This window comes from Notolepis coatsorum, assembly GCF_963971535.1.
Source record: "Notolepis coatsorum genome assembly, chromosome: 6".
In the NCBI taxonomy this organism is placed as follows: domain Eukaryota; kingdom Metazoa; phylum Chordata; class Actinopteri; order Aulopiformes; family Paralepididae; genus Notolepis; species Notolepis coatsorum.
The window spans coordinates 82,179,754-82,207,598 of record NC_140170.1 but is presented as its reverse complement, the minus strand read 5'-3'; the positions used below and the strand labels follow the sequence as shown (position 1 = coordinate 82,207,598).

At 43.4% G+C, this 27,845-nt stretch overlaps 1 protein-coding gene across 4 annotated transcripts in view; it reads right to left on the bottom strand.

Moving 5' to 3' along the window:
* The window catches only part of LOC311230613 (protein polybromo-1-like), a 70,777-nt gene extending 43,505 nt beyond the window's left edge, over positions 1-27,272 (bottom strand). For 3 of the 4 annotated variants that reach the window (XM_084316941.1, XM_084316942.1, XM_084316944.1), the window contains exons 1-14: positions 27,196-27,272; positions 26,670-26,843; positions 25,855-25,952; positions 25,222-25,369; positions 24,316-24,468; positions 19,327-19,443; positions 13,250-13,318; positions 13,005-13,103; positions 12,829-12,914; positions 12,586-12,677; positions 12,266-12,482; positions 11,910-12,051; positions 11,506-11,591; positions 10,503-10,782 (exon numbers count right to left, since the gene is read on the bottom strand). In XM_084316941.1, coding sequence (XP_084173067.1) covers positions 10,503-10,782; positions 11,506-11,591; positions 11,910-12,051; positions 12,266-12,482; positions 12,586-12,677; positions 12,829-12,914; positions 13,005-13,103; positions 13,250-13,318; positions 19,327-19,443; positions 24,316-24,468; positions 25,222-25,369; positions 25,855-25,952; positions 26,670-26,807 — 1,725 coding nt within the window. In that variant the 5' untranslated portion in view covers positions 26,808-26,843; positions 27,196-27,272. The remainder of the gene's footprint in view (positions 1-10,502; positions 10,783-11,505; positions 11,592-11,909; positions 12,052-12,265; positions 12,483-12,585; positions 12,678-12,828; positions 12,915-13,004; positions 13,104-13,249; positions 13,319-19,326; positions 19,444-24,315; positions 24,469-25,221; positions 25,370-25,854; positions 25,953-26,669; positions 26,844-27,195) is intronic. The other variant, XM_084316943.1, reaches the window with a different exon arrangement.
* Between the last annotated feature and the right edge of the window lie 573 nt (positions 27,273-27,845).

Genomic DNA, 27,845 nt, shown 5'->3' with positions numbered 1-27,845 from the left:
TTTTTAAGTAAGTAAAGAGGCCTATGTTCATATCGGTGAGCACAATTTGTAAGACAAATATACAGTAGTTTCATAAAAAAAAAATTACAAAAAAAAAAGATTACAAAAAAATTAATATTTTGCCACAAATATCGGTATCGGTATCGGCCGATTGTGTTAGTTGAACAATCGGTATCGGTGGCAAATTTACATATCGGTGCATCCCTAAATATGCGTCCATATTCTGTGAGAAAGGTTGAGTTCCCATGGGGGGAGGGGTGCCAGAGGGATTGGGAGAACAGGTGCATGTTGCAAAAAGTAAGTGTTCCCAGGAAAGAGGTGGGGGTGGGGTGTCTAATGATCAAATCTTGACTGACCCAAATTTTACCCAGAGTTACCCACAACATTTAGATGTAACCCAAACAAGTACCATGCCATTGTACCCTTTCTTGGTCCCTTCCATACACAGTGTGTGATGATGAGCGCCATCTACAAGCGCTACAGTGGGGAGTGAGCTAGGAGATGTACTTGTGGCAGGAGGAGTTATTGCAGAGGGCTCCGTCGACCGTGCACTGAAAGGCAAGAATTACAAGAGGGGGCTGCGTTGCTTGAGGCTCATCTATGAGGCACTCATGAGTCAGCTGGTAAAGGGGAGGCTCATGCCCAACCTGGCTGATGAGACAAGGGAGAACCTTGAGATTTTGAGAGATATGAGTCTCTCCCAAGAACCCCGTGCAGCTGCACATGCGGCACTGGAGGATGATACTGACCTCAAGCGCCTCATCACCAATTTAATCACCCAGGTGGAGGCCAGTGACATGGCGGACTACTGGAGGGACTTCCTGTCTATGACAGATGCACTCATGCAGAATGTGCATGCAGTACATATCTGAAACTGGGATGAGTATGTCAGCTCTCTGCGTGCCATGCTGCCATGGATGGTAGTGTACGACAACAATAGGTATGGAAGGTGGCTGCCTGACTTCTGGGCAATGCTGACAGCTCTCCTTGCTGATCAGGTCGCCTTCCTTCGTACTGACTTCACTCAGTCCATCACAGGCAACCCCTACTCCAACATGGCCTGGGACATGTGGATCGAGTGTACAATGAAAAATTAAGTCTGGCTGGCTCTCCATCCTCCAGAATGAGAATCAGCTGCTGGTGCACTCCAGAAATGTGAAAAATTTGGCCAAGATCCGGGTGGCTCACAATGCCCTGGCCAAAAAAGAAAAAGCCAAGAGAAAGCACATAGAATGTGGTCCAAAAAGGATGAGAGAAGATGAGCAGCGCGTGCAAGACCTGGTCGCATGCATGCATAAGTTTGATCCAGCCTCACCCACCCTCCGCACCCTACAGTCAGCCATGCCTGCCTCCGATGAACTCATCGCGGACTTCAACTCAGCCCATGCTGTGGGAGAGGAGAAGTTGACCAGCTTCTTGCAAGACCGGGTGTTCAGTAAGAAAACCTCCCTCCATGCACCTGTCCCTCTGAGCAAACGCTTGACATTTGCCAAGCGGCCCTGCATGGAGAAGCCCGGGGAGGAACTCAAAGCAAGAGCTTCTGAGATGGAGCGGAGTGTTCTCAAGGCAGTGATCGACCTGGTTGAGGTCAGTCAACTTGTGAATCTCTCCGAGTTGCTGGAACATCGTGTTGTTGAGGAATGTGTGGCCTTATTCAACTCCAATGGCACATATAGGAAGACACAGAAGAGCAAGCTCATTCAGAAGCTCTCTCTCCAATCTGTAGATCTGCAAGAACCCTACACCGCTCTTGTCGACATGGGCATGATCGGGAGAATGGCAACCCCATCAGCAGAAGATCGGCAGACACAAGATGGCACCCCATACAAGTGGTTGGACTATGTCCACAAGGTATCATCCATCATCCTTGCCCACCATGGTGATGCTGACCGTATTTTCTGTGTAAATGACCCGTACGACACAGCATACTCAACTAAAGACGATGAGCGAGATCTGCGGGTACAAGGTAAGGCATAAAAAAAAATATTGTTTGTTTCCCGTTGGTTGTAAGTTAAGGCATGGGTAGGTAGGGAATTTATTTAATTAAATTTTTTTTATTTTATTCTTTCCCACTGCGACTATGGATAGGGAATTTCTTTATTTAATTAAAATGTTCACAACAACATGGATGCATGTACTCTGCCAGCATGTTTAATATCCATAATACTAAAGGTTTGACTAAGATTTCTATGAAACATTCTTAAAACTTATTACATTTTTTTTTTTTTTTTTTTTTTTTTTTAAACTCATAAAATATATTGGGTCGCACCTAAATCGGCAGGGTCGGTCGGCAACCGGAAACAAACAATATTTTTTGTTATGCCTAAGGTACATGTCCCCAACACCTACATGAAGCTGGGCGACCCCTTCCCCTCTGCCAGAGAGTTCAAAACACTGCTGTGTAGCGTCAGGCCATCAGCAACAAGGAGCGGCTACAAAAAGTAATATGCAGCTATCCGACTGACCTTGTTGGACAGGGTGTAGATACAGAGATCGTCTACTCTGTTGGCTCCCACTGCACCAACTTGTCAACCCAGCAACCAATGCAGCTACAGCTTTGACCAGTCTGAGGCTGACACCATCCTCTTCTCCGCTTACACAGTTCTACGTGAGTCAGGCTACAGTGGCCCTGTTGTCATTGATGCAGCGATGTCTATGCCACGGCAGCGGTCATCTCTCAACAGCTGCCCGGTATGCTCTGTATCAGGAGAAAGCAGGAGACTGACTTCAGCTGTGGCCTGGTTACTGAGGAGATGGCAGACTGTATTGGGCAGCTACACTGTATTACAGGCTGTGATGCCAATTCAGGCTTCTATGGCAAGGGTAAGTCGTCGGTGTATGACAAGGTGGCAAAGAGCCCTATGGCACGGCGGCTGCTCTCGCGGTGTGGAGATAGCCTTGACCTTGAGGAGGAGGTGCTAGAGGAGCTGTTTGAGTTCACACGACATGTTATTTATGGCGACAAGAAGAGTAGCACCATGGCTGAGGCCTGTGCCACAAAGTGGAAGCGAATGAAGAACAAATCATTAATCCATCTCCCTCCAGATGCAGATAGCCTACGCCAACACTGCCTCCTAGTGCGCCACCCCTCCCTGAAGCGACACCCTTCGCCACTCGGACATGGCTGGGAGCTGGTGGGTGGTCGCTGTCGCCCTGTCCACCACACACAACCTGCTCTCCCAACACATCTACCTGCACCAGGGCCAGCTGAAGAAAGTGAGGAAGAGGAGAGTGAGGAGGATGATGATAAGGGAGATGATGATGTATGGATGCTCTGATTCGGACTGATCATGCCATGTTTAAAGTGGTTTCATTGTTGGGGCGCTCCAGTAGCACACCACATAGCACGCTGAGTCGCAAAGCAGTCGTCCCGGGTTTCGTTTCCCAGTCCCGGCGACCATTTGCTGCATGTCTTCCCTACCTCTCCTCCCGTTCTCCCTCTCTCCCTCTATCGGTCCTGCGTGGCCAGAAAAAAAAAAAAAAAAGTAAAAAAAATACAAAAGTAAAAAAAATAAAAATAAGTTTCATTGTTAATCTGTTCAAGTTACAGCTATTTAAGACTTAAGAGAGCGTATTTTTAAGTATAATTAGTTATCTTATCATACTGTACATTCATCAATTATTTTGCTGAGATCCTAGCATTAGCATGGTAAAATTGGTTTTGACATTAAAAGTTATATTTCCGCTCTACTAGATGGTGGCCATCTTGGATTTCTGGGACAAATTGATGTCATAGTCAAACTGATTGGAATAGTCATGGTTGACTTACACAAAAAAGTGTATTCATACATGATTCTAGGTGCTCTGGATAAAAAGTAAATTTTTCAAGATGGCGTCAGCAGGTATTTTGGATTTGGCCATCTGACAAAATGCGGGATTTTTGGGAGGGACACGGGGGCTAAATATTTTATAAAAAGGTCCATAGAAGTCAAATCAATCATCAAAACATCTTAGCCAGAGAATAGTCACAGAATTTTGGTTCTTGACCCAACTAACTGGGAACTGGGAAGCCAGTTCTAATAGAGCCATGGGCTCTGAGGTCGTCGGCAGCTTGTTAGCATAAACACTGATAAGCACTGGTGGAGGCAGGTTTGGTCAGAGCTACGGGAGAGTTTGACATCGATAGAAACTGACGTTTAGTGTGTTAAAGTAAAGGTGACCAGCCGTTGCATGGTAGCGTGCAGTGGTGCAGTCGTGGTCACACGCGGTTACACGGCGTGTTACTAGATGATCACTGAGGCACAAAGATGCGCTCTATCCATTCGTTGTGCGCTAAGTACCCGGCCAGTGGCCAGTGCCACCCATAACAAAAGCGCGTCTTCAACCACGCCCCCGCCCGCAAATACAAACAGATATAAACAGATTTTCAATTCATCATAACATACACCAGATAGACAGTCTTGCTCTCTTAATATGCTGGTTAAATCGGCTGTCTTTAACCTGAATTAGCAAACAAGATACAAAGCATTCAGTTGACTAATTGTATATGTTCTAATGTTCTCTGTTCTAATGTTCCTGCTACCTTTTTCAGCTTCGCTGTTTCAAAACAAAAAAAAATCTGTTCTGTGCGCATGCACGTACCGGCGGTCCGGCGTGCGTGCGTGGCGTGTTACCAGTTCCCATATTACGACTGCACCACTGGTAGCGTGTCACGTATTAACGAGAAGAGGGGGCGGGGCCCGTTGCTAGGGGGAGAACATTATGAGGGGTGAGGTCCTTCCGGGGTAAATTGGATTAAGACACGACGTGGAAGGGCGGTCAGGTGGCGAAGCGGAGATTGCGCTCGTCACCAACGCAGGAAATGCTGGGTTCGAGCCCAGCTCTCGGCGTTGCTATCAGCTTGGCTGGTTGTTCATACTAATACAATTGGCAGTATTAGGGGGTGAAAGCTGGTGGGTGGGAATCTGGCGTTGTGGACAGCGACGCCTACAGGTCAGGTCTCGGCGCTTGTTCAGCGGGGGCAGGACTTGGTGGAGATAGCGTGCCCTCCCACGCGTTACACTTCACCAATGAGAGTCCTCGCTGCCAAGTGAAAAGACGTCACTGGCAGTCGCCGGACGTATCGGAGGAAGCGTGCAGTCGGCTCGGGACGCCCTTGTACCGACTTCGTAGGAGAACATGCATACAGCAGCCAGGTAGGGGAGGGGGGGAATTGGCACAGCGACTAAATTGGGGACGGGGAGAAAAAACTGAAAATTGGAATCGAGCAGACATGCTGATCAGAGACTTTGAAATCCCTCCTCACCCTCGCTGGGTGGGGGAGGGCAAGTGCCACATCATCACTAGCTTCGGCTAACAGGGAATGGTTGTTGGCTACGACGAGGCCTCAGAACCATTGGACTAATGAGAGAAGAGACGGTGGAGAATAATGAATTTAGTTTTTCTTCAAAGACGGTTCAAGGACATTACAGAATGGGTTACATCTCGTTACGAAGCTATGTTTATGAAAATAAACATCAGGAAAGAGATCACGTTGCAGTGTCGTTTCTTCTGACTATGGATGTACTAACAGGGAGACAGCTAATGCGAGACAGCTAATGAGATATCCAAGTAAAATGACAAGGCAGAGGCCAGTCACGGAGCAGCAGGTGACGAGTGAGAGAAATGATTAAAAGGCTAGAAACACTGTTATCTTACAAAAGCATCTCATGAACTTATGTTGTGGACTTTATGGAAGAGTTGAGCTGTTGGTAATTGTTAGTTTTACCTAGGATAGCAAGCATCTCAAAATAGTCAAGATATTAATCAAGTTTCTGTTAATGCAGCTTGAGGAATTACGGGTTGACGTGCGCGGGTGCCGACAGACAGCAGAGAACGAGCAAGCGAGAGAGAGGGAGATAGAGGGACACACACAAGTGTCGGCCAGCCAGCAACAAAAAAAAGCCACCCCCCCCCCCTCAACTGTATAATCTATTAAATTAATTGATATGACATCAGGTAGCATTAAATCTAATCTAATGAAATTCATTCGCTCATAAAATTCTTAACATGTTAAGTGATTTAATAATAACAGACGTGTTTAATGTCGGCAGGGCGACAGAACGGCCGCCAGAATAGACTCGCGTAAATGATATAGAGAGGTGCTTGTCTCTGGTGCTTGTTAAGATAGAAGTGTAACTTAATGTTACACTATGCATGCTTTTTTTTATTTTTTTTTCCCGTTCTCTCCTATGATGAAAGCAGAGCTATGGGTCTGCTTTAGCACCTCTCTCAAGTACCGTGTAATGAATGAGCTGTAATGAACAGGCGCTCGCACACACCCTTCAGAGGCTCCGCTCCGCTCGCAAATTGTAGTCCTTTCCCAAGCTTTGGGAACACACTGTCGAAGAGCTTGCTACACAAGCAGAAGAAGCAGCGGGACAGAGAAACATGAGAGGTATACAACATCACCAGGAAGCTCTCGGGGAGAAGGATGAGATCAGAGAAGCCCATAAAAGACAAGGCAGGAAACACACTATCCACAAAGGAAGAACAAACAAGGAGATGGGTAGAACATTTCACAGAGCTGCTCAACAGAGCACCAGCGAGCATCCCAGCAGATATACAAGCAGCAACAGACACACTCCCAGTGAAAATGACCCCCCCAACAAAAGAAGAAACTAGGAAAGCAATATCACAATTGAGAGATGGGAAAGCAGCAGGACCAGACACCATTCCGAGTGAAGCATTCAAGACCGACATCACTAAGCATCAAAGCACTCCATCCCCTCATGAGGAAAATTTGGCAAGAAGAAAGGATACCCAAAGATTGGAAAGAAGGTTACATAGTGAAGATACCAAAGAAAGGGGACCTTGCACTATGCAAGAACTACCGGGGGATCACGCTACTTTCAACCGCCAGCAAAGTCTTCAACCGGATAATTCTAGATAGGATGAAGACTGCCGTTGACATGCTCCTCAGAGACCATCAAGCAGGATTCCGGAAAGAAAGGTCATGCATAGACCAGATCGCCACACTGAGGATCATCATCGAACAGTCCCTGGAATGGAACAGCTCTTTATACATCAACTTCATCGATTTCGAACAGGCCTTTGACAGTCTAGATAGGAACAGTCTGTGGCACCTGATGGAGCACTATGGAACCCCACCGAAGTACATCAACATCATCAGAGGATCATATGACGGGATGACAAGTAGGGTACTGCACAGAGGGGAGCCCTCAAACCCGTTCGAGATAAAGACCGGAGTGAGACAAGGCTGCCTGCTGTCCCCCTTCTTGTTCCTCCTGGCCATTGATTGGACCATGAAGAAGACAACAGAAGGAGCCAGAAACGGCATCCAGTGGACACTGATGCACCAGCTTGAAGACCTCGATTTTGCAGATGACCTAGCTCTCTTATCACACAGTCACCAGCAAATGCAACAAAAGACCAACAAACTAAAGGAAACAGCCTCAACTCTAGGAATGAAGATCAATAGGGTAAAAACCAAGATTATGAAGATCAACACAAAGTGCCAGCAAAACATTGAACTAGAGGGAGACTAGGGCTGGGCGATATGGAAAAAAAATCTTATCGCGATAACGATATGATAATGTTATCATATTTCTCGATATCGATAATTATCGAATTGTTATACGTATTAAAAAAAAATTTAATAACAGATGTATGTTTATTTTGCAGCAATTCTTTGTCATTGCCGCCATCTTTAGTGTTACATCCCCTCACACTCCAGTTCTCAGGCTGCAGCTGGTTTAAAAGCTAAAGTAAACTGGCTTCTCTGCTGGCTGTGGCTCCAGGGGAGTTGAACAGTTCTGGCTCTGCTAGTTTATTTTCGATCTTTTGGCGCTTTTTTGGTGGACAAACCACCGCACATGTGCACCGTGACTCGTGACTGGAGTCTAGTTCTGCTAGCCTACTGTGTACAGACGGTTTCAAACTGTATTTTAAATTAGAAAGCAAACAAAAGCGTAACAGTAACAGTAAGAAGCATTTTGTATAAAAGTATTCTGTACTTCTGTATGACAACTATTAAAGAAACTTGGAAATAAATGGACAAGAGAAAAATAAATCTGAGGGTGTTTTCACACCTGTAGTTTGTTTGCTTTGTTCCGATTCAGGAACTATTATGATACAATTGTTGCACTTGATTCTTAGTTTGTTTGTGTTCACACGGCTGTGTTCACACGGACCAAAACAAACGCACGCGCGAGCAAACTATCACTCATTGGTCAGATTTTGGGGTGTGCCCCCCCCCCCCCAACCCTGAATATCTGCGTTACATTGAAATCGGGGAGGAGAGAGCGGGGGAGCAAATTAATTAATGTGGATGAGAGCCGTGATGTAAGTGGTTGCAGATACGACTGTGGGGGTGCTGGAGACATGATCGAATAGTCTTTTATGCGCCTCAATCTCCTGAACACGGCGCGAGCCATTCCTAATCGATCAGAACTAAATCGGCAGCGAAAAAGCCCATTTTAAAGCACCTATTATTACCCATGCACATGCGCAGATTGCCCACAGAGTCTGGAGACGCGAGATGACGGACGAATGAATGTGGACTGTTCCATCAGAGGGGGGAGCTTCGGTGACCAGTGTCCTTTCAGCCGACCAGGATAATGAAACAATGATCCCACTAAATGGCCAGAAGCGTCTTATGGCGACATCTACAATTACCTCATCACGTCTCAAGGTAGACTAATGTTTATATTTAAGTGCAGCGGTCTGTAGCCACTCACATTACCACCGAAGCTCCCCGATGGAACAGTCCACATTCATTCTCTCGGTGAGAGAGAGAGGGAGACCCGGAGAGAGAGAGTCAGTGAGACAGAGAGAGAGAGAGAGAGAGGAGGTGTTGTTGTCTCGCACGGTGCTGCTGTTGCAGCGTCACTACAGTCACTAAACTTTCTGTACACTTGCGTGTTCTCCAGCATCTGACGAATGTGATCGTCTGCTCAAATATCAACGAGGCAGTGTACGGAGTCATCGCTGCTCCACGTTGACCCACGGCTCACTATTATTATTATTGTGTCGGTTTGCTAAATCGATTGCATTCTCACAGCATACGCGTCGCCCACGCCCACCCCCACCAGAAGAAATAAAGAAGAGAAAGTGGATGTGGATAGGCCATACCCTGAGAAAGGAAGACACAAACATCACCCGGCAAGCCCTACGATGGAACCCACCAGGAAAGAGGAAACGCGGCAGGCCTCGAAACACCTGGCGCCGTTCTTGGGAAGGGGAAATGAAAGAGGCTGGACTGGGATGGCACAACATCGTTCGGGAGGCCAAAAACCGCGCAACATGGAAAGAAATCGTCAGTGGCCTATGCTCCGCAGGGAGTGCAAAGGCTTAAGTCAAAGTAAGTCACTGTCGGACAATATAACAATAATTAACTCATTTACAAGTTGTATTAAGTTTTGCAAATAAGGGAACAGAGAAAGAACATTTCAAAGCTATATTTCGATTTTTACATATTTCTGAAGTGCGAGACATTTTCGCAATTTCTGAGGAAACTAACTCGCCGTCACAAGTCGGCCTAGGCCATGCCGAGTCACATTTGTTCTGTAAAACAAGTACAGGGCTCTAGGCTAACCTTTTTCCCAAGGAGCACATGAAAAAATGTAGGAGCACAGTGAAACATTTTCAAGTAACAGTTTATTGACAAACTATTTATTACATGCATATTATACTGTGCATACTAAGGGACAAACATCTGGCAATAGCACATACCACTAAAATCACACATTGGCCCATGCCTACTAGACACAAAGGATATCGGTTGTCCAGCTGCTTTTGTATGTTGTTGGTTTTTGACTTCGATACCGATAGGAAAGGTAATGGAATATATTATTAGATGACAGAAAGTTCTTTAATTAATAATAATTTAATATTTTGACACTGTTGAAACATAAATAATCAAAAATAATAAAATGATTCCGTTACAGCTGCTGAGCTATATACTATAGCTAATGTCCATCAATATCTTCCTTTTGAATGAAATAGGTTCAGGAATCAGGAGAGAGGATGCAAAGCATGTTAGACCATTGGACCCGTTCCTCTCAAAGTTTTCCTTACACATAGAAACAGCGTGACTCGTGAGATAAGTTGTCACAGAGCTGTTAAACGCAGGGCTGAATAGCTAGATGTCATAGCTTCTAAAATTGAAGGTCCGCGCTGCTCCGTGTATATTATTAAATGACAATTGTGCGTTGACGCGCCTATTACGCAAAACTGTTACTCGCACACTGTGCTCGTAAATAATTTTTCCGGTTCGCACAAATAAATTTTTAGGGGAAAATGCAAGTGAAATGCTCGCACTGTAGAGCCCTGAGGTCATTCGTGTTTTCTCTTTTCAAACACGTAAGATAAGATATGATATCCATTTATTAATCCCCTTGGGGAATGTCAGGCATCAAAGCAGCATAAACAGTGTAATCAATATAATTAACACTGGATATAAAGAAATATGAGAAAAATAAACATCCAACTCAAACACTTTTGGAACAGCCAACAAGACGACGCTTCTACAGTTTTCCCCGTGGCGCTCCCACGCCCCCTACCTGAGATGCCTCCTCGTTGTAGTGACGAGCATTGCGGAACATCAGCTTCAGGTCGGCCAACAGGGCCTCCTCCGTGGTGTAGCGCTCGCTGCGGATGTTGTGCTCAATGGTCTTCAGGTCCATGGGCTCCAGGATGACGTTGTAGTAGTCGGGGTAGTCCTTCTTGGAGGGTCTCACCATGAACAGGTCACAGAGGCGTCGGCTGGTGTTCCCCTCCCGGACGTCAGTCACCGCCGCGTACAGGGCCTTCATCCGGTTCTTCTTGATGTTCTTCTTATGGCTGAAGAAGAGATCAAAGTAGATATGAATAAAGATTTTCAAAAGATATTCACCAAATACAATGGATATACAGGAATTTTATTTTGGTCACTCAAGAGATACATAGTCGACTTTTACAGAACATGCTGACACACATGATGGTACAAGGTGCAATCCAATACGGCTGTATGACTACATTACTAGGTTCCCGGTTAGATTTAGATTTCCAAGGTCCCGATATGATTCAATATCAATTTGATTAGGCTCGACAGTACTGGTTTCAGGGGGCCAGCACCGGTAATTGTTGTCAAAAGATGTAATTTCGTCAACAGAGTCTCCGTAGTTCAGAAGAAACTCAGCGCAAGGCAAAGTAGAGAAATACATTTAGCAAAATCTTCCCATATCCACTGAAAAAAGGCATAGATTAAAAAACCCATCTTGTGATTTTTATCAATAAAAAGGAAATCTTCCCCAGGCCCTATATAGATATTACATACATTTATTACTATGGAAATCAATATTACCTGCATGCCGTACATACAGATTGGTGCAGTTGTAGCGGAAAGTGTAAGTAAGTGTACCATGAGGTAGTTCTATAGAACAGAATACACAGCAAGATGAAAGAGTGCATATTGGTAGCCAATAACAGGAGTCTGAATGCAAGGTGTAGCATAGCTAGCATACAAAACATTGGGCCTAAGTGTTTTGTGTGAAGGACAAAGTGGAGGATAGGTTGCAGTCGCACCTTTTCCTCTTGGTGCTCCCTGTATCAGACGACAGGATGCTGTCTCCATCCTCATCGTCTCTGCGCAGGAGTTCCCTCTTTTTCAACTGAAGGAAGAAAACAAAAATCAAATGTATACGTGTCAATCAATATCTAGTGTTTATAGTCTATCCACGTCTATCATGTTGTGGGACTTTTTTATCGTGTCATAGTGATGGCAGTTTCTCTCCATCACTTCATTGAGGATTCAGTGTCCTCAAACTCATTAACTAATAAATAAATGTGTGCAAAACCGTTTTGGGATATGTGTGAGATTATATGAAAGATAATACTGCCTTGATTTTTTGTGAAATGCCCCTAACGCACTGTAAAAAAATTTAACAAAAATATACAACCTAATAAAAAAGTGCAGGAATCGTCTTTACCAGCAAGATCTGCTGAAGCCGGAGAGCCCGTTTATAAATGCCAGAGTTGGGCATGTTGTAACGCTTTGCGTTCTCAAACATCATCGTGAGGTCGGTGTCCATCTGCTCCACACTGTCATACTCTCCGTTCTTCATCTTCTCCCTGGAGACGAAACAACAGTTCACTCATCCATCGACTCAATTTATTATAATAATAATAATAATAATAAATAATGATAATAATAATAATAATAAACATGTATTCGTAATTTGTATAGCAAAGTTACAAAGTGCTTAACGCAAGATAAAACCGCATCAAAGAAAGGTCAAAATAACAACGATACGCCTGGATTGACAGGTGTGCGATTGCCCCTTGCCTGATCTGCTGCAGGGCGAGGGGCTGCTTGATCTGCTGGTAGTAGTCTGGGTACTCCCTACGAGAGGGCAGGTGCAGGAAGGGTTCCGAGAGAAGGAGGCCCTGGCTGTTCCTGCCCCCCCTCACCATCTCGTACAGCTGGAAGATGGGACTGCCCATGTCCATGCTGGAGCTCAGGCACTCTGCCTCAGACTCCCCTTCGTCGTAAAGCACGGATCCTGAGAGGAAAGACAAACGCAGAAGAAAGACGAGCGGACGTTACTTTGCCGTCTTCGCAGGAGAAGCAGAGAGACGGCCGTATAGCGGAGGGACGGCGCTTACCAGAGAGCATAGGGTCGTCTTCGCTCTCCGAGCCGTACTGGAGTGACATAGTGATGGCAGAGAGACGGTCCCCCTGAGCAGACCTGCGGTTTCTTAGCGGGAGAGCAAGAGGAAAATGTAGAAAAACATGTGAACCCTCCCCTCGCCGCAAAATTTTGCTTTGGCCGGCGGATTTTTCATCGACTTACATTTGAGGTGCATGAGGAGAATACATGAAAAAGTACCGCTGTGGTGCTCAAATACCTGATGCGAAGACTTGATTTGGTGGGTTCCGCGTGTTCGATGTCAGTCTTCCGCTGAATGAAGACTTTTTTGATGGTGTTAGCGTCCTATGTGATAAAGAGAAGTTTTGTTTTTTAAAGTCTGGTTTAAAAAATATATATATGTAAGGAATGGGAAGCACATCAGATAGCATTTACCTTAAAAATCTGAGATCCTGGTTCATTGTATGCTTTGGCATTTTTGGCCATCAGGTCGATGTCCTTGGCCATGGCATTGATGCTTTTATAGTAACCGATCTAGAGGAGGAAAAACACAATTAGAACAAAACCCAAATTTGTATTCAGAAAATGTTCAGTTCATCCTAAACACCAAGCATATCTGATACTGATAATTAGCAACTCAACAGAAAAAGACTAAATTAGTCAAGAAATGAATTAACTACCTGTATCCTCTGAGCAATAGCTCGTAGATCGATGGGCTCCTTGGTAATGGCATAGTAGTCTGGGTAATGCTAATGAAGGAGAGAGAAGTGCAGAGATTTACAAAAGGGACGTCGTTGCAGAGTCTGACTGATCAAGTTGGAATTAACACATTCGGTGACATACCCGAGATATCCCGCGTTAACTCGCCAGCAGTTGGGCGCCAGACCCGAGATTTCTCAGGTTTTGGTCGTTTTTTCTTTTATTCAATATTTTTATTCATTATATCTTCACAGAGCTTGGTGTTCCCATAGGGAATCATTCTGAGATCGCCAAAGTGCAATACCGGCCGCATCATGCTAGGTGGCAGTATCGCCCACCCTTTGAAACCTTATTTCTCACCTTGTGTTACATTTAAAGCCCTCCGGGCGCAGAATTTAGACGGAGCCAAGTAAATCGCTTCATCCGACCACTTCGAAACGCATCTAGCACACTCGATCCATAAGTTGTGCCAAATTATGTCCAGGACCAGATGGACATCAATACTGGAAATCGCGATCAGACTATTGGAATATTCTTTTTGGAATAACCCTGATCAAAGGTAAGGACTATATGACATCAATTTCACCTTGATCCTACAATGTTTTCAAAACGACCCCCTTTCATGCATTCATGATGAAACATAATTAATACCTATTATATACATTTGATTTGGAAATAGTAGCGTGTCCAGAGAAGAAACGCCAACGCTTATAGCGGAATTCACATAGCGCCCTATAACTCAGCTTTTCAGGAAATAGCCCAGATCACTCCTAAACGATACAATATTCACCACGGGATAACGAGCGAACGTATACATGAAATAATTATCTCTTTTTTGCATGTTCGACAGAAGAAAGTGACTGTGAAATTAACATAGTATTGTCTCCATGGCTATAATATAGAAATAGCACTCCAAATATAGTGACGCACAGTGAAAGTAGGCTATGGAAACCTGGCACGTTAGCTACAAGGATAAGGCTAATGGCTGGCGCCCAATGTGTTAAGGCTGAGACCACTTTTAAATCTGTGTGATTTTTTTGCATGTGTAAAAAAAAATTCTAAACAAAGAAATGTAAATGCTTTTTTCTTTAACCCATTCAGTGACAACCACGAGATTAGTCGGGTTAACTCGCCCTGCGTTGCGTGCCAAGACCCGAGAAAACTCGGGTTTTAATCGTTATTTCTTTTATTAGCGATATCCATAAATTTTTCATCCATCCAGCCTGACGTTATGATTGGGAATGTGTCTGAGCTCACAAAGGGCAAATACCGCCGCCTATCGCCTCCCGGATGGTATTGCACATCATTGGATTGGATTGGCTGGGACTGTGCATCAGAAAAAAAAACTCCGGTCCGGGGTTTCCCTTCTCGGGCAAGCAGTATCGTGTTACCACATTCACTGGCAACGCTGGGAGCAGCGTCGATTATGTGTTTTGGACTATAACGTTGGATCAATATTTGGAATGGCAATCAGGAATTGGATTAATCTTTTTGCAGAACAAGCGGCATGGTGGTGTAGTGGTTAACACTGTCGCCTCACAGCAAGAAGGTCCAGGGTTCGATTCCCGCTCGGGGACCAGGTTTCCATGATGCCAGGTACCCAGGTGGGGTATCTCCCAGGCCTTTCTGTGTGGAGTTTGCATGTTCTCCCCGTGCTCGCAAGGGTTTCCCCCCCAATAAGATAAACCCAATGGAAAAACATGCACAACATCAGATCGCTAACGCTGTGGCGTCCTTGACGAAGACGGGCAGGAGCACTTGGATTGGTCCCCGGGCGCGGCCCTCGCCGACGCCTGTCTGCTCCCGGCTGCCCTTGGGGGGGGAAGGACGACGGGATGGGTCAAGCGCAGAGACGAATGGCATCGGCGATCCTACAAAGACGATGCATGCGTGTGTGTGTTCCGGTGTGTGTGTGCTAACCGTGTGTGCTAACCGCTAAAGATTGAGGATAATTGCATGCCAATTAAAGACCTCTGAACAGGTCCTGCATTATTATATGATGTGAGGTAAGGACTATTTTACCAGTCTTGGGTTAATCAGATGTTTTTTTCTCCGCCATCGGAGCGTGGGTGTGTGTGCGTGATGTTAGAGCTGACCAAGTCATGGATAATCGATTTTTCAGCCCGCTTCTCTAGCGTGCATAAAGACACATTATCGATAATCTAGCGTTTATTTTAAAACTATTCATAAATCAGCCGAAAAATTACAACGTGTTTTGTGTATGGGCTATTATCACGGATTTCTCTGGAATTACTAGAAATCTCCAAAACTATACTCTTATTCAAAACGGTATAAAACGGAAATGTACCAATGAAAAAACAATCCGTTTCGTACATGTTGACTGCAAGCAAGTCATTGATAAGCGACGGGTGTATTAGACCCATAGCCATAATTTAAGATATAGTTTAAGTAGGGGTGCACCGATGTATCGGTCGGGTATCGGTATCGGCCGATAAGTGCCTTTGTTGACTGCAATCGGCCTATAAGCTCGAATGTGCCGATGGCAGTAGCCGATAAATATCCATCAATTTGTGCCGCGTCAAAAGGCAAAAAAACATTCAGTTGCGTCGCGACCTGCACAACGCCGCCCCCGGCCCACACACACACAAGCTACTGCATCAAAGTTACTACTTATGATTAACAAATGCATTAGTTTTGTGGCATTAACGTTATATAGTTAGTGTTAAACGTTCAATAACATCAGCATATTATTTACCCGAACGTAGCAAGCATTCATACTAGCTCAGTTCCTTCCGTTGCTCATAGAGCCCTGAGTTTTACCCATTCTGCAATCTGTTAATAAAGTTTTCAATCAGACACATGTATAGAAAGGCTTTGTTTTATTATAACATTCGTTGCAGTAAAATCATTACGCCTCGTTTAGTCATCCTGCGGAGCTAAAAGCTAAACGTCGGCCGCGCTTTGTTGTTGTAGAAAACCTCTAGTCAAAATCAATGGCGGACAAAGGCGGAAGTAAAAAATGTATACGTGCTTGCCGATTGGTGGTAACAGCAGAGGTGGGTGCAAGCGGTGTGTGACGTAATTGGCAGAATCGACTGTCAATCAAAATTTCATTGGTTAAGAGCTCTGGTTGAGACAATAGTATCCAGCTGCAGCCCGGCAGACCATACTGGGAGAACTAGTATCTAGCTGCAGCCCGGCAGACCATACTGGGAGAGAGATAGTGCCATTTCTTGATGTAAGTAAAGAGGCCTATGTTCATATCGGTGAGCACAATTTGTAACACAAATATACAGTAGTTTCATATAAAAAGAAATTGCCACAAATATCGGTATCGGCCGATTGTGTTAGTTGAACAATCGGTATCGGTGGCAAATTTTCATATCGGTACATCCCTAAGTTTAAAGGATAACTCCACTATTTTGGGAAATTAGCTTATTTAACATCTTCCCTGGAGTTAGACAAGAAGATGCATACCTTTTTTGTCTCTGTGCGTGCATTTTAGCTTTGGGAATAGATGCTCCGTTAGCATAGCTTAGCTTCATCACTGGAAGTGAGGCAGGACAGTAGCCTTACAGTGCCTTACAGTGTATTGCAAGGTCTGACATTGACCAAACTTGATATGCATGACCTTGGTGGGCTCTAGGTCAACTCCTGAAAAGGGGGTCAATGTCAGACCTTGCAATCAAAAGTTAGGGGCGCACTGAAATTATGGCAAGGGTTATTAGCCCCCTAACTTTTGATTGCAAAGTCTGACATTGACCCCCTTTTCAGCAGTTGAACTAGAGCCCACCAAGGTCATGCATATCAAGTTTGGTCAATGTCAGACCTTGCAATACACTGTAAGGCACTGTAAGGCTACTGTCCTGCCTCACTTCCAGTGATGAAGCTAAGCTATGCTAACGGAGCATCTATTCCCAAAGCTAAAATGCACGCACAGAGACAAAAAAGATATGCATCTTCTTGTCTAACTCCAGGGAAGATGTTAAATAAGCTAATTTCCCAAAATAGTGGAGTTATCCTTTAAGCATTCACAAATTTCCACGTCCTCCCATTGACTAAAGCGCTGGCACGGAAGGGCCTAATTTGGTCATATGGGCGTGGCTCTGAATGAGTTAAAAATAAAAATATTTATTTAACGTTAGTTTGTGTGTGTACTAACGAACTAACGTTAAATAAATAAAAATTCTTACGGCTGCCAAAAAGCTAATAGCATCACGTTGGATTCAACCGGAGAAAATGTGCCTGAAGGTATGGATTCTTACCCATCTTGATGTGATTTATTTAGAGATATCTACAGCACGAATCCTAGGTGTTAATGAAGCCAGCATAGCAATTTGGTCAGTTGTGGTGGAGAAAATAAAGCATAGCATATGAATTTGTAATCCTTGGTTTTAAACAAAATAATGGTTGGACTGTCCAAGGGGGGTCCTGAGGGGGGAGAGCGAGCAAGAGCATATGTATGTATTGTAATTATTATGTATATATCTTGTAATCTACATTTATATTGATTCAAATACTGGACTGTCATAGTCCTGTGATTAATTGTAGATTTTTACTGTTAATGTTTGTGTGTCTAGTATTATGTCATGTGAAAAATTGAAGAAAAAAAAATTCAACAAAATTAAATAACTTAAAAAGTTTGAAACTTATTTTTCTTTTACAAACAATTGTAATCTATATTTATCGATAATTTTGTCCCGATTTATCGATTCTTCCAAATGGCATATCGTCTCAGCCTTTGTTGGAATCATAAATGTTTTGCAACGTTACACTACTAAATGGTAAATGGACTGCGTTTATACATTGCTTTTATCCAAAGAGCTTTATAACTTATGCCTCACATTCACACACCGACGGCGGAGGCAACCATGCAAGGTGCCAACCTGCTCATCGGGAGCAGTGTCTTGCTCAAGAACACTTTGACGCACTGCCGGGAGGAGCCACAATTGAACCAGGAACCTTCAGATTACCAGACAACCTCCTGAGCCACTGTCGCCCCCCATTATTATTTACACGTTACTAAATCCTGTTAGATTAGACCCAAACTGGGGTGAGTGAAGTCCTGTGTAGGTACAAAGTAGAATTGGCCACCTAGGCCTGACATGTTGGATTTGTCACGGTTTGTGCAGTGACATTTGTGCAGCTACGGTGGAAATCACGATTTTTATGTCCACATATATAATCTCCCATTTACAACATTTTATTTATTTTTGTAGTGACATGAATGATATCGGGCTTTGTATGGAAGATATGTGTTGCCAGATTAGATTGAGAAACAGTTTTAGCCCCTTCATACACTACGCTTAACTATTCCTGCACAACCTGGCATCCCAGAGTAAACGTACATCTCCTCAGAGCCTGTGCACGGTCAGCCTCCAACGAAAAGGAATGAGAACAAAACTACCAAAATGAAAGAAATATTCATGAAAGTTTAAAAAGCCCCTTTTTCACAGCATAACATTGGCAGGTATGGGATTCAAAATGATGTCCAATAAAAGGCTGACCTGCGGTTTGTTTGTCAACCTGCAATGTCAGGAAGTGTCAGCAAGTTTCACTCTGGCATTCTGTCCCAATAGACGAGTGACCATTTCGACCGTGTGACGTTTGTTTACAATGTTTGGCGCACTTGAAAAAGTGCAACGTGAACGCTAACCGAACCAAAAGGGGAAAATTCAACAATGTCGCAATTTCCCCCCCAAATCGCAGCGATTCTACTAAGGCTGAGACGATATGCCATATGGAAGAATCGATAAATCGGGACAAAATTATCGATAAATATCGATTTAATTATTATAATATTTTTTATTTATTATTATTACGGCATCTTCCTGATCGCTACTAGGAGCGCTCTCAGCACGACTTACTGTCGTGGGCCAACTACAGCATCGCAAAAACAAGCATGCACGTGACACACACAAACTAACGTTACATTTAAAAAAAAAAAAAAACATGCAAAGAAAAGTGACGCCACTTATGGATTTCACACAGTTATCGATAAATGGTCTAGAATCTACCAAACTATTATATGTGTGAAAGCAACCTTGGAATCATCATTTGGGAATTCAGTGTCTGCGTGATTTTGAAAACTCCTTACCACTTTGGAAGGCAGCTTCTGGAAGAGCTCACTGACCGCTCTCCCTGAGGGCTCCACGTGTGCCACTATAGCTTCCAACAGCTGCTCCAAGATCTCCTTCAAACAGCCAGCTGAGGTCTACAAAACAAACACAGCAATACTCTGAACCCCATTTATTGAGCAATACAAAGGAAGGAAAGCATTGTTGATAAGTGTGGAATAACTGTAGGGCTGTCTTAAATACTTTGAAGCTTCGTTCGATGGGCATGGGATTCGAATATGAAAATAAAATTCGATTAAAAAATATGTATGATTTTCTTTTTTTTGTGCAAAATCAACTCTGCCTCTCTTTGTTAACTACAACAAGCAACGCTGTTTGTTATTTAAGATGATGTCGGACTCGGCACTGACAGATTTGTGTTAATTGTGCTGCTTTTATAAAGCCTCAAATGACGGCTTTTATTTCATGAAGCAAAGTGTTTTGTTTGTCTAAGATTTTAACTTTACAGCACTGACAAAGTTGAACAAAGTGCTGTACAAGTCCCAAAACATAAAAAAAAATTATATATATTTTTTTTTAATATACGGTATATCTCGAAGCTTCGAATTAAAATCGAATCTCAGCCCCGAAGCTTCGAATTCCAAAAGAAAAGAAAAAAAAACTCACCCCATTCCCCTTCCTTACCTCGTCCCCCTCACCCGACACCCCCCCTATTGGGACTGAAGTGCAAACCTTTCACCAATCACTTAAAAAAAATAATAATATATATATATAATATAAAAGGTTACTCTTGATCAAACAAAGATGAATGTCCCTATTGGGATTAATAGTGCAATAACTTGCTTTTTCACCAAACTGCACTTAAAACAAATAAAATGTGCCTCTTGATCATCAAACAAGAAAGAATTTTCCTATTGGGATTAATAAAGTGCAAATCTAACTTTCACAAAACATCACTTTTTGTAAAATATGAGGTGACTCTTGAAAGAATTTTTATTATATTTTTTGAAAATCGATTTAATTTTTCAAAAATGCCCTAAATCATTCATTCGAATGAATCGATAATATCAATTAGTCGCCCAGCCCTACCCCCCCCCCCCCCCTCATAGAATCACCCTCCAACCCCGACTTGGGCCAAGCCTACCCTCTCCATCCCCTAACTCAAACCCCCCCCCCCTATCCAATCCAATTGTCTCCCACAACTGGACATACCCATCTCTACCTATAAAGACCATTGTTTTCCCCTGTCTCAAGGAGCCCGTTTATGGGACCCTGCCGGCCAGGGGTTTCGCCGGGTCTCTCCACGCCAATTCTCCCGGGCCCTCATTTATCAATAGTGTGTACGCACAGATATGTGCGTAACCCGTGTGTATGATAATTTCTAAGCAAAGTGTGGGACTTCTCTATTTGAACGTGTGCTTGACTTTGAGCGTATATCTACGCACAGCTCAGACCATGCGTACCTGGCGCCCAACGGTAGAATATGAATACTGCAACACGGAAATAAGCTTTCGTGTATTAGTTCAAAACACTGGCGCGTGTTCTGTATGACCCGTAATTCATTATACCGTAATTCCTCTAATAGTGACCCGGGCTTGTATTTGCTTAAACTGTAGCGGGTACCAGGCTTTTATTAGGAGGAGGCATGTATAAGAGAGAGGCCTATATTTCTAATTTTCAAACAGATCATAATGAATAAATCAACATTTTGTGTCAGTTTGAACCCAGTAAAATTTACTGGGTTCATTTATTGAAACCAAGTACTGTATGAAATAGTAAACAGTGCAATTACAGGTGGTCACTGGTCATTTCAACGTTTTCAAAGTGAAATCAAGTAACTAGCTCAGTATGCAGCTCAGTATATTAGTAACCCGGCTTGTATTAGGAGGTCGGCTTATAATTGCTTAGCTCAAGAGCGCATCCGGCCATTAATAGAGACCCGGTTTGTAATTGAATACCGGTCACTATTAGAGGAATTACGGTAGTTAATTGTAAAATAGCGACAGTAGTGTAATTATTGTCAAACCCTATAAATAGCATTTGGAATAGGTCTTTCTTTCCGAATGAATGCAGCATGGTTTATATATAGCGTTATCGGAGGGGTGCACTGACTGCGCTCCGCGGGGAACTGTTTTCAGAGATAGGACAGTCTATTTGCCGAGAGAACATAATATTATAGAGTCCGAACGTGCATACACTCCATCAGCCTACCCAGCATGTAATACGTTCTTTGTTAGAACTCAACTCGTTATTATTTTGTGCATAGATTGCAGAAATACGGGAACGTTTTGATTATATTTAAAAGGCTTTGACATTGTAAAACAAAATAAGTGGAATTTCGAAGCTGTAAGCAGAATACAAGTCATATGAACACCCACGATAGTGTTCTTCCCCCTTCCTACTGTATAAGAAGGAATTAAAAACGCAACGAGAACAGAGGTTATTTGTTGAGTTTATGTGTATACAAAACCCTTGCAATAAATGTGTCTTAAATGAATGAAAAGCATACATGCTCTGGATACAGGTAGCATATATCGTGTGGGTGATATGACTTGTATTCTGCTTACAACTTCGAAATTCCACTTATTTCGTTTTACAATGTCAAAGCCTTTTAAATATAATCAAAACTTTCCTGTATTTCTGCAATCTATGCGCAAAATAATAACGAGTTGAGTTCTAACAAAGAAAGTATAACATGCTGGGTAGGCTGATAGAGTGTATGCGCGTTTTCCCGAGGGGGGTCCGATTCTGGCAGGGAGTCTGAATTCGGCACAGACTACTGTAAATAAAATAGGCTATAGCCTATAACATTATAAAGGATATAGGCTATTAGCAGGGGTTGCCAACCTTTCTTCCCCAGAGCCCCACGATTCCTTGGAGACATATGATATAGGCTATACTGGGTCCATCAGCGAGGAGATTTAGCCATTTGAGAATAGGCTATTATGGCCAAACGAGGGCCTATAGCCTATAAATATTTTAAAAAAAATCATAAGCGTAAAGATACAAGGACAACAGTTATATTAACGATAAAGTTAGTTTACTGTATGCAGGCTTCGCGGGGCTCCGTGTGACGTGTCTGTGCCATGCGCAAATTACTGTTGCATAATGTAGGCTATATATATCATTTATATAGCCTACCTAATACCGACATCAAAATAGATTGTATGCCTCTACAAATCATATGCAGGTAGAAAATTGACGGAAAATCCTTTGGAATCAAATTGACGGAGAACTTTAATCCCTGGGTATTAATCGAACGAAACGAAAAAAGGCAGTCATATTCCAGCATGGTTATTAATGACACCAACGGCAAACAGTGGTTAACGGTCTTTATTAGTGTTTGCGCTGCACAGGCAGCAATGGTCATAAGGAAGTTAATAGATATCATATCCGACATCACCGTGTACACGTCTGTCAGCCTGTCACGTATTTCTCCCATAACACACGTCGCTCGGCTTAGTCCACTTTTCCACATTCCATGGGGGTGTTTCATTACCATATATGGTTAATTACGGGCGGTTCTATGTGCAAATACTTACAATCGTGCACGAGCACGGAGCGTAGAACAAGTGGCATTTATCAACACGGAGTACTTGCAGGCGTGCGTAGGACCTGTGTACGCACGTGTGATAAATCCCGATTTGTCTGTGCGTACACACATTCTAAATTCCGTCGGTAGGAACGGAAATAGAACACTTTCTACGCATTGTTGATAAATGAGGGCCCTGGGTTCCATGTAAGCTAATAAACCTTATCAACTGAGTCTACCTGACTGTCTCTACACTCATTGATCTGGGTTAAATTCCCTCACACATAAGCTATACAAGTGTGTGTATATGTTCATGCCAGAGAGGTCTTACCCCCCTCCTGTATCTCTCCCCCACAACCCTCTGTTCTAGATCTTTGTGACAGACGGCACAAAGTCAGTCTACATCGGGTGGCCTTCCGACAACAGACCCTGCTGCCATAGGTCAATGGGTCTCATTCACCAACAGACTTACGACAAAAAGGGCTTTCTCTTATGGCCATTTGAGACCTTTTCGGGCAAGACATGAATATAGACAATATATTATAATATAATATTAATTATATATGTTTTATTGTGACGGTTGGTGAATCCCAAAATTGGCCCGAAAAGGTCTCAAATGGCCCTAAGAGAAAGCCCTTTTTGTCGTAAGTCCTTGGTGAATGAGACCCATTGACCTCTATATCGATTCCCAATGCCTTGCCAATACATTTTTATCAAGATCTGGTCACATGCATAATTGATTATTATCAGTTCCACCACACAGGAAATACAGAAGATTTTAAGATGCAAACTGGCATGCACTTTTGGATTATTAATCAGGTTCTGACACAGCATTTCAGCACCTTTCCGCATGATTAGAAATGTATAGTAAAAGAGGCGGTTAGGTGGCCGAGCGGAGATTGCGTTCGTCACCAGCCCCGGAGCTGTGAGCTGGATTCGCCTGTTCGAATCCAGCTCACAGCTCCGGGGTTGTCACCAGCTTGGCTGGCCGTCTGCACTAATACAATTGGCTGTATTAGAGGGTGGGAGAAGCTGGCGGGGTGGGTCGGGGTCGTTGTAAACAGCGACTCCTACAGTTCGGTCGGGGCGCCTGCTAAGCGCGGATAGGACTCGAGGGGGATAGTGTGGTCCTCCCACACGCTACGCCCTCTCGATGAGAATCCGCGCTGCCAGGTGAAAAGAAGCGGTGATTGGCTGGACGTGTGTCGGAGGAAGCACGTGGTAGCCTCCACTCTCCCAGATGATCTGACTGTGGGGGGTAAGTGCGCAGCGACCAGGAAGGGACTGGGAATTGGCATACGACTAACATTGGGATGGGAGAAAATCGGAGGAAAATGGAGGGGGAAAAAGACCAATTAAAAAAAAAAAAAAAAAAAAAATGTATAGTAAATAGTTAGTGAGGTGCATTTGTCACAATAAACCAGTTGCACGAGGTTGCCGGAGGAAAGAAAGGCAACTCAATAAGGTGAGCCATTACCTCGTCCTCTGTGGACATTCCTGGAGTATCCAGCATGTCGTCGTCTGCATCCTCATCATCCTCATCGCCGTCTCCGGGCTGCACAAACTCGTTCCTCGTTTGCACGTATACCTCCCACAGCCTGCACGCTGCACGATACTCCTCGCTGTCATTCTGAAGGGTTTGAGAGAATGATCATCATGTAGGCAACATATCATATTTAAAGCTTAAAGGAAAACTCCAACATTTTGGGAAATTAGCTTATTTGCCATCTACTCTGTGCATGCAGTAGGAGTAGGAAGACGTTGGGAACTAGGCTAATGGAGGAACCTACTTCCAGTGACTGACGCTAAGCTAGGCTAACGGTGCGTGTCTTCCTACTCCTACTGCATGCACAGAGAAGAAAAAGGGTATGCATCTTCTGTCTAACTCCAGGGTAGATGCCAAATAAGCTAATTTCCCAAAATGTTGGAGTTTTCCTTTAAAGCCGTCATTGGGCAAAAATGTAAATTTTAATTTGATCTTTCATAACATATAAACATTACCAAAATAAACCAGTTCAGATTGAATCAATTAATTATATCACAAATAAATAAAGTAATGAGTTACTAAGTGGATAGACTGTTTCAAAGTGACAGCAGTAACATTCTAAAAAGGACCCAACATTTACATCCTGTTGCAGTGTTTACTAATGCAATAGCTGACAGGAAATACAGTTGGGTCCTCCTAACTGTTCCCCCAACAACAGAATTCCAGTGAAACGGTCTATATGAATTTCCATTGTGACCATATGGTCATATTACAAAGATGGGGCTAAACTGGCCAGGTCTCCCTTGCTAAAGAGATCTTGTATCTCAATGGGACTTCCTGGTTAAATAAAGGTTAAATAAAATAAAAAAAAATAGGGCTAAACCTTGTGCTTCACACCTTGTAATATGATCTGGCGTTATTGAACATGAGTTGGAAGTCCGCTGTGAGCTGATCCACATCGCTGTAATCCTCCGACTTCAGCTTCTGCTGGATCTTTGACATGTCGATGGGCTGAGACACCGCCTCGTAATAGTCAGGCTGGTTTCTGAGAGGGGAATAGAAACTCAATTAGGCCAAATAAACTCAACAGAGATCAGCAGATCCACTTTCTCAGCATGATGCAGGGCTGCTGCTACTAGTCGACTAATTGGGCATTAGGCTCTTAAGATGTTTTTAATAGATTAACCATTTTTTAACGATTTCTTATATTGTACAAGTTATTACTGGGAAATGATTAAAACGTCTGCCATCATAACAGCATTCACAGGTAAATATTAATCTTTGATGACAAAGAGGTAATTTTGCGTTATTAAAATGCACCCACAGGAAAAAAAAGCTATTTTAACGGCATTGTCAATTTCTGATTAGTCAAGAAGAAAATCCTCTGACTATTAAGAATTTCAACCCTGACATGTGTAATTCACAGTGCATCACCTAATTGTACAGGTTTCTTTGGATAAGTCTCGATAGATTCTCCAATGCTATAGATTTTAGTGTGACTTGCCCAACAGATCACACCACACACTATACCTTCTCTTTGGTACCCGCATGAACACTTCACAAAGGTGCCTCCCATGGTCATCCTTGTGGTCCCTGACAGTGTTGAACAACTCATGGCATACGGCAATCTGAAGGGGAGGAACAGTTACAGACATTACTAGGTAATAACTCCAAAAACTAGAGTGCTAAAACTCAAACTTGTGATGTCATCAAGTATAAGTATGGAGCTGCTCCAATGACAATGCATTGGGAAAGAGGTAATAAATGACACTGAGAACACCCAGGGGAATATTCCGTTTTTATACACTTTTTCAGTTTCAGAACAGAGAATACTACTATAGAATTACACCGTTTTTTTGTGTTAACACAAAAAAATCGGTCTCATTCGTTGTCTATGGAGCAGCTCCAAACGATATACCGGATGACATGACAACTTTGAGTCTTAAGTTTCACGTTGCTGGCTTTGGGAGATAGTAGCTCATGTTCAAAAGTATTGATTCAACTTCCCTGGGCCAAGAAGGAAATAACATATTTGAATTTGGATGGTGCTCAACCTTTCACTGCAACCTGCATAAAGTGCATGGATGCAAAACGTGGTACAGACACATGCATACTGTCTATCTGTATGTCGTGTATGTGTGTCATATATGTTATGATGAATTGAAAATGGGGGACCCTGATGTAAACAAGACGAAAGTCTTTCTCTGGTCTGCATCCCCTTAACAAGTGTATGTATTGAGCTGTACTGTACCCATTCTGCAATCTGTTAATAAAGTTTTCAATCAATCAGATCAACTGAGACCTATTACAATGGAGTCTTCTCGTGACTCTTCAAGTGAATGTACCGGGTCTACTGTCTGAGCATTGTTGATCCTCCTTCTCTTCCGTCCACTGCCAGGAGTAGAGGAGGCATCGTCAAAGTCTCCTCCGCCACTCACACTGCTGCAAGGAGAGGTGGCTCTTCTCCTCTTAGAACTTGACATGGCTAACGGTAGCTGCTTAGGCAACGAGCTAGCCAGCTAGACACAAACACATAGACGAGTTAACGTTAGGAAAAATGTTGCTTTAATTCGAATAGTTTAGACGACGTTAATAAATAAACAAAAGTGCACAGTCTATGGGTAACATTGTAGCCAGGGAGAGCACGCAGGCGTTACTCAACGTTAGCTGGTTATTTCTTGTATTAGCTAACGTTAGCATTTGACCGGCTGGGATGCAAACAAAGCAAGGCGGACCATAGATATATTATGAGGCGAACGCTCACTGTTAGCCGAAACACTAGCAAACCGCTGGCGCTAACTCAAGTAGCTAGCTAAAATATAAACGCCGTAATACATAAACAAACAAATTACATTCAATAACCAGTCCTACCTAATGTTCTGTGAGCTAGAAGTGGTTCCCTGAGCAAAAAAAATTAGCTATTTAAAAACTCCTGCCCGGAAGTTGTGGTTGTGTTGTTCTTTATGTAGGCAGCAAAGCCGTGAAGGAAAGAATCACCTCGAGGCATTACCGCCACCCTCAGTTCAAGGGTGATAGTGCACCCAAGAGCACCATTTCTTGTGGGGGAAATAATTATAGCATATTGATGGTCGTCCCTTCTAGTTTTTGAAGTGAGTTGAATATTGACAGCATGTATCGAATCGTCCAGAGAGAGAGAGCTTGCATTCCAAAGAAAGAAAACACAAGGCTTCAGGCTACTCGAAATGCTTCACCTTCTAAAACATGAGAATCAGACCCCCCCCCCCCCTTTGCACGAGAGCGTCTATGGCAAAACGGAGGAAAACAAAAACAAACCATGTGAACTTTGGAAATGACTCAACAACCATCTAGGCTGCAGCAAAAAACTAAAAACCAGATTTATAAACATGACAGAAAACACTCTCATCACAGACAAGCTGGATGTGGCCAAATACCTAAACATATTCTTTACAAACATATCTACAACACTGGTTCTGTATCGTTAGTGGCTTAGCTTGGCTTCGCCTTCTGCACTATCTCGCGTACGTGCACGCGTACTGAAT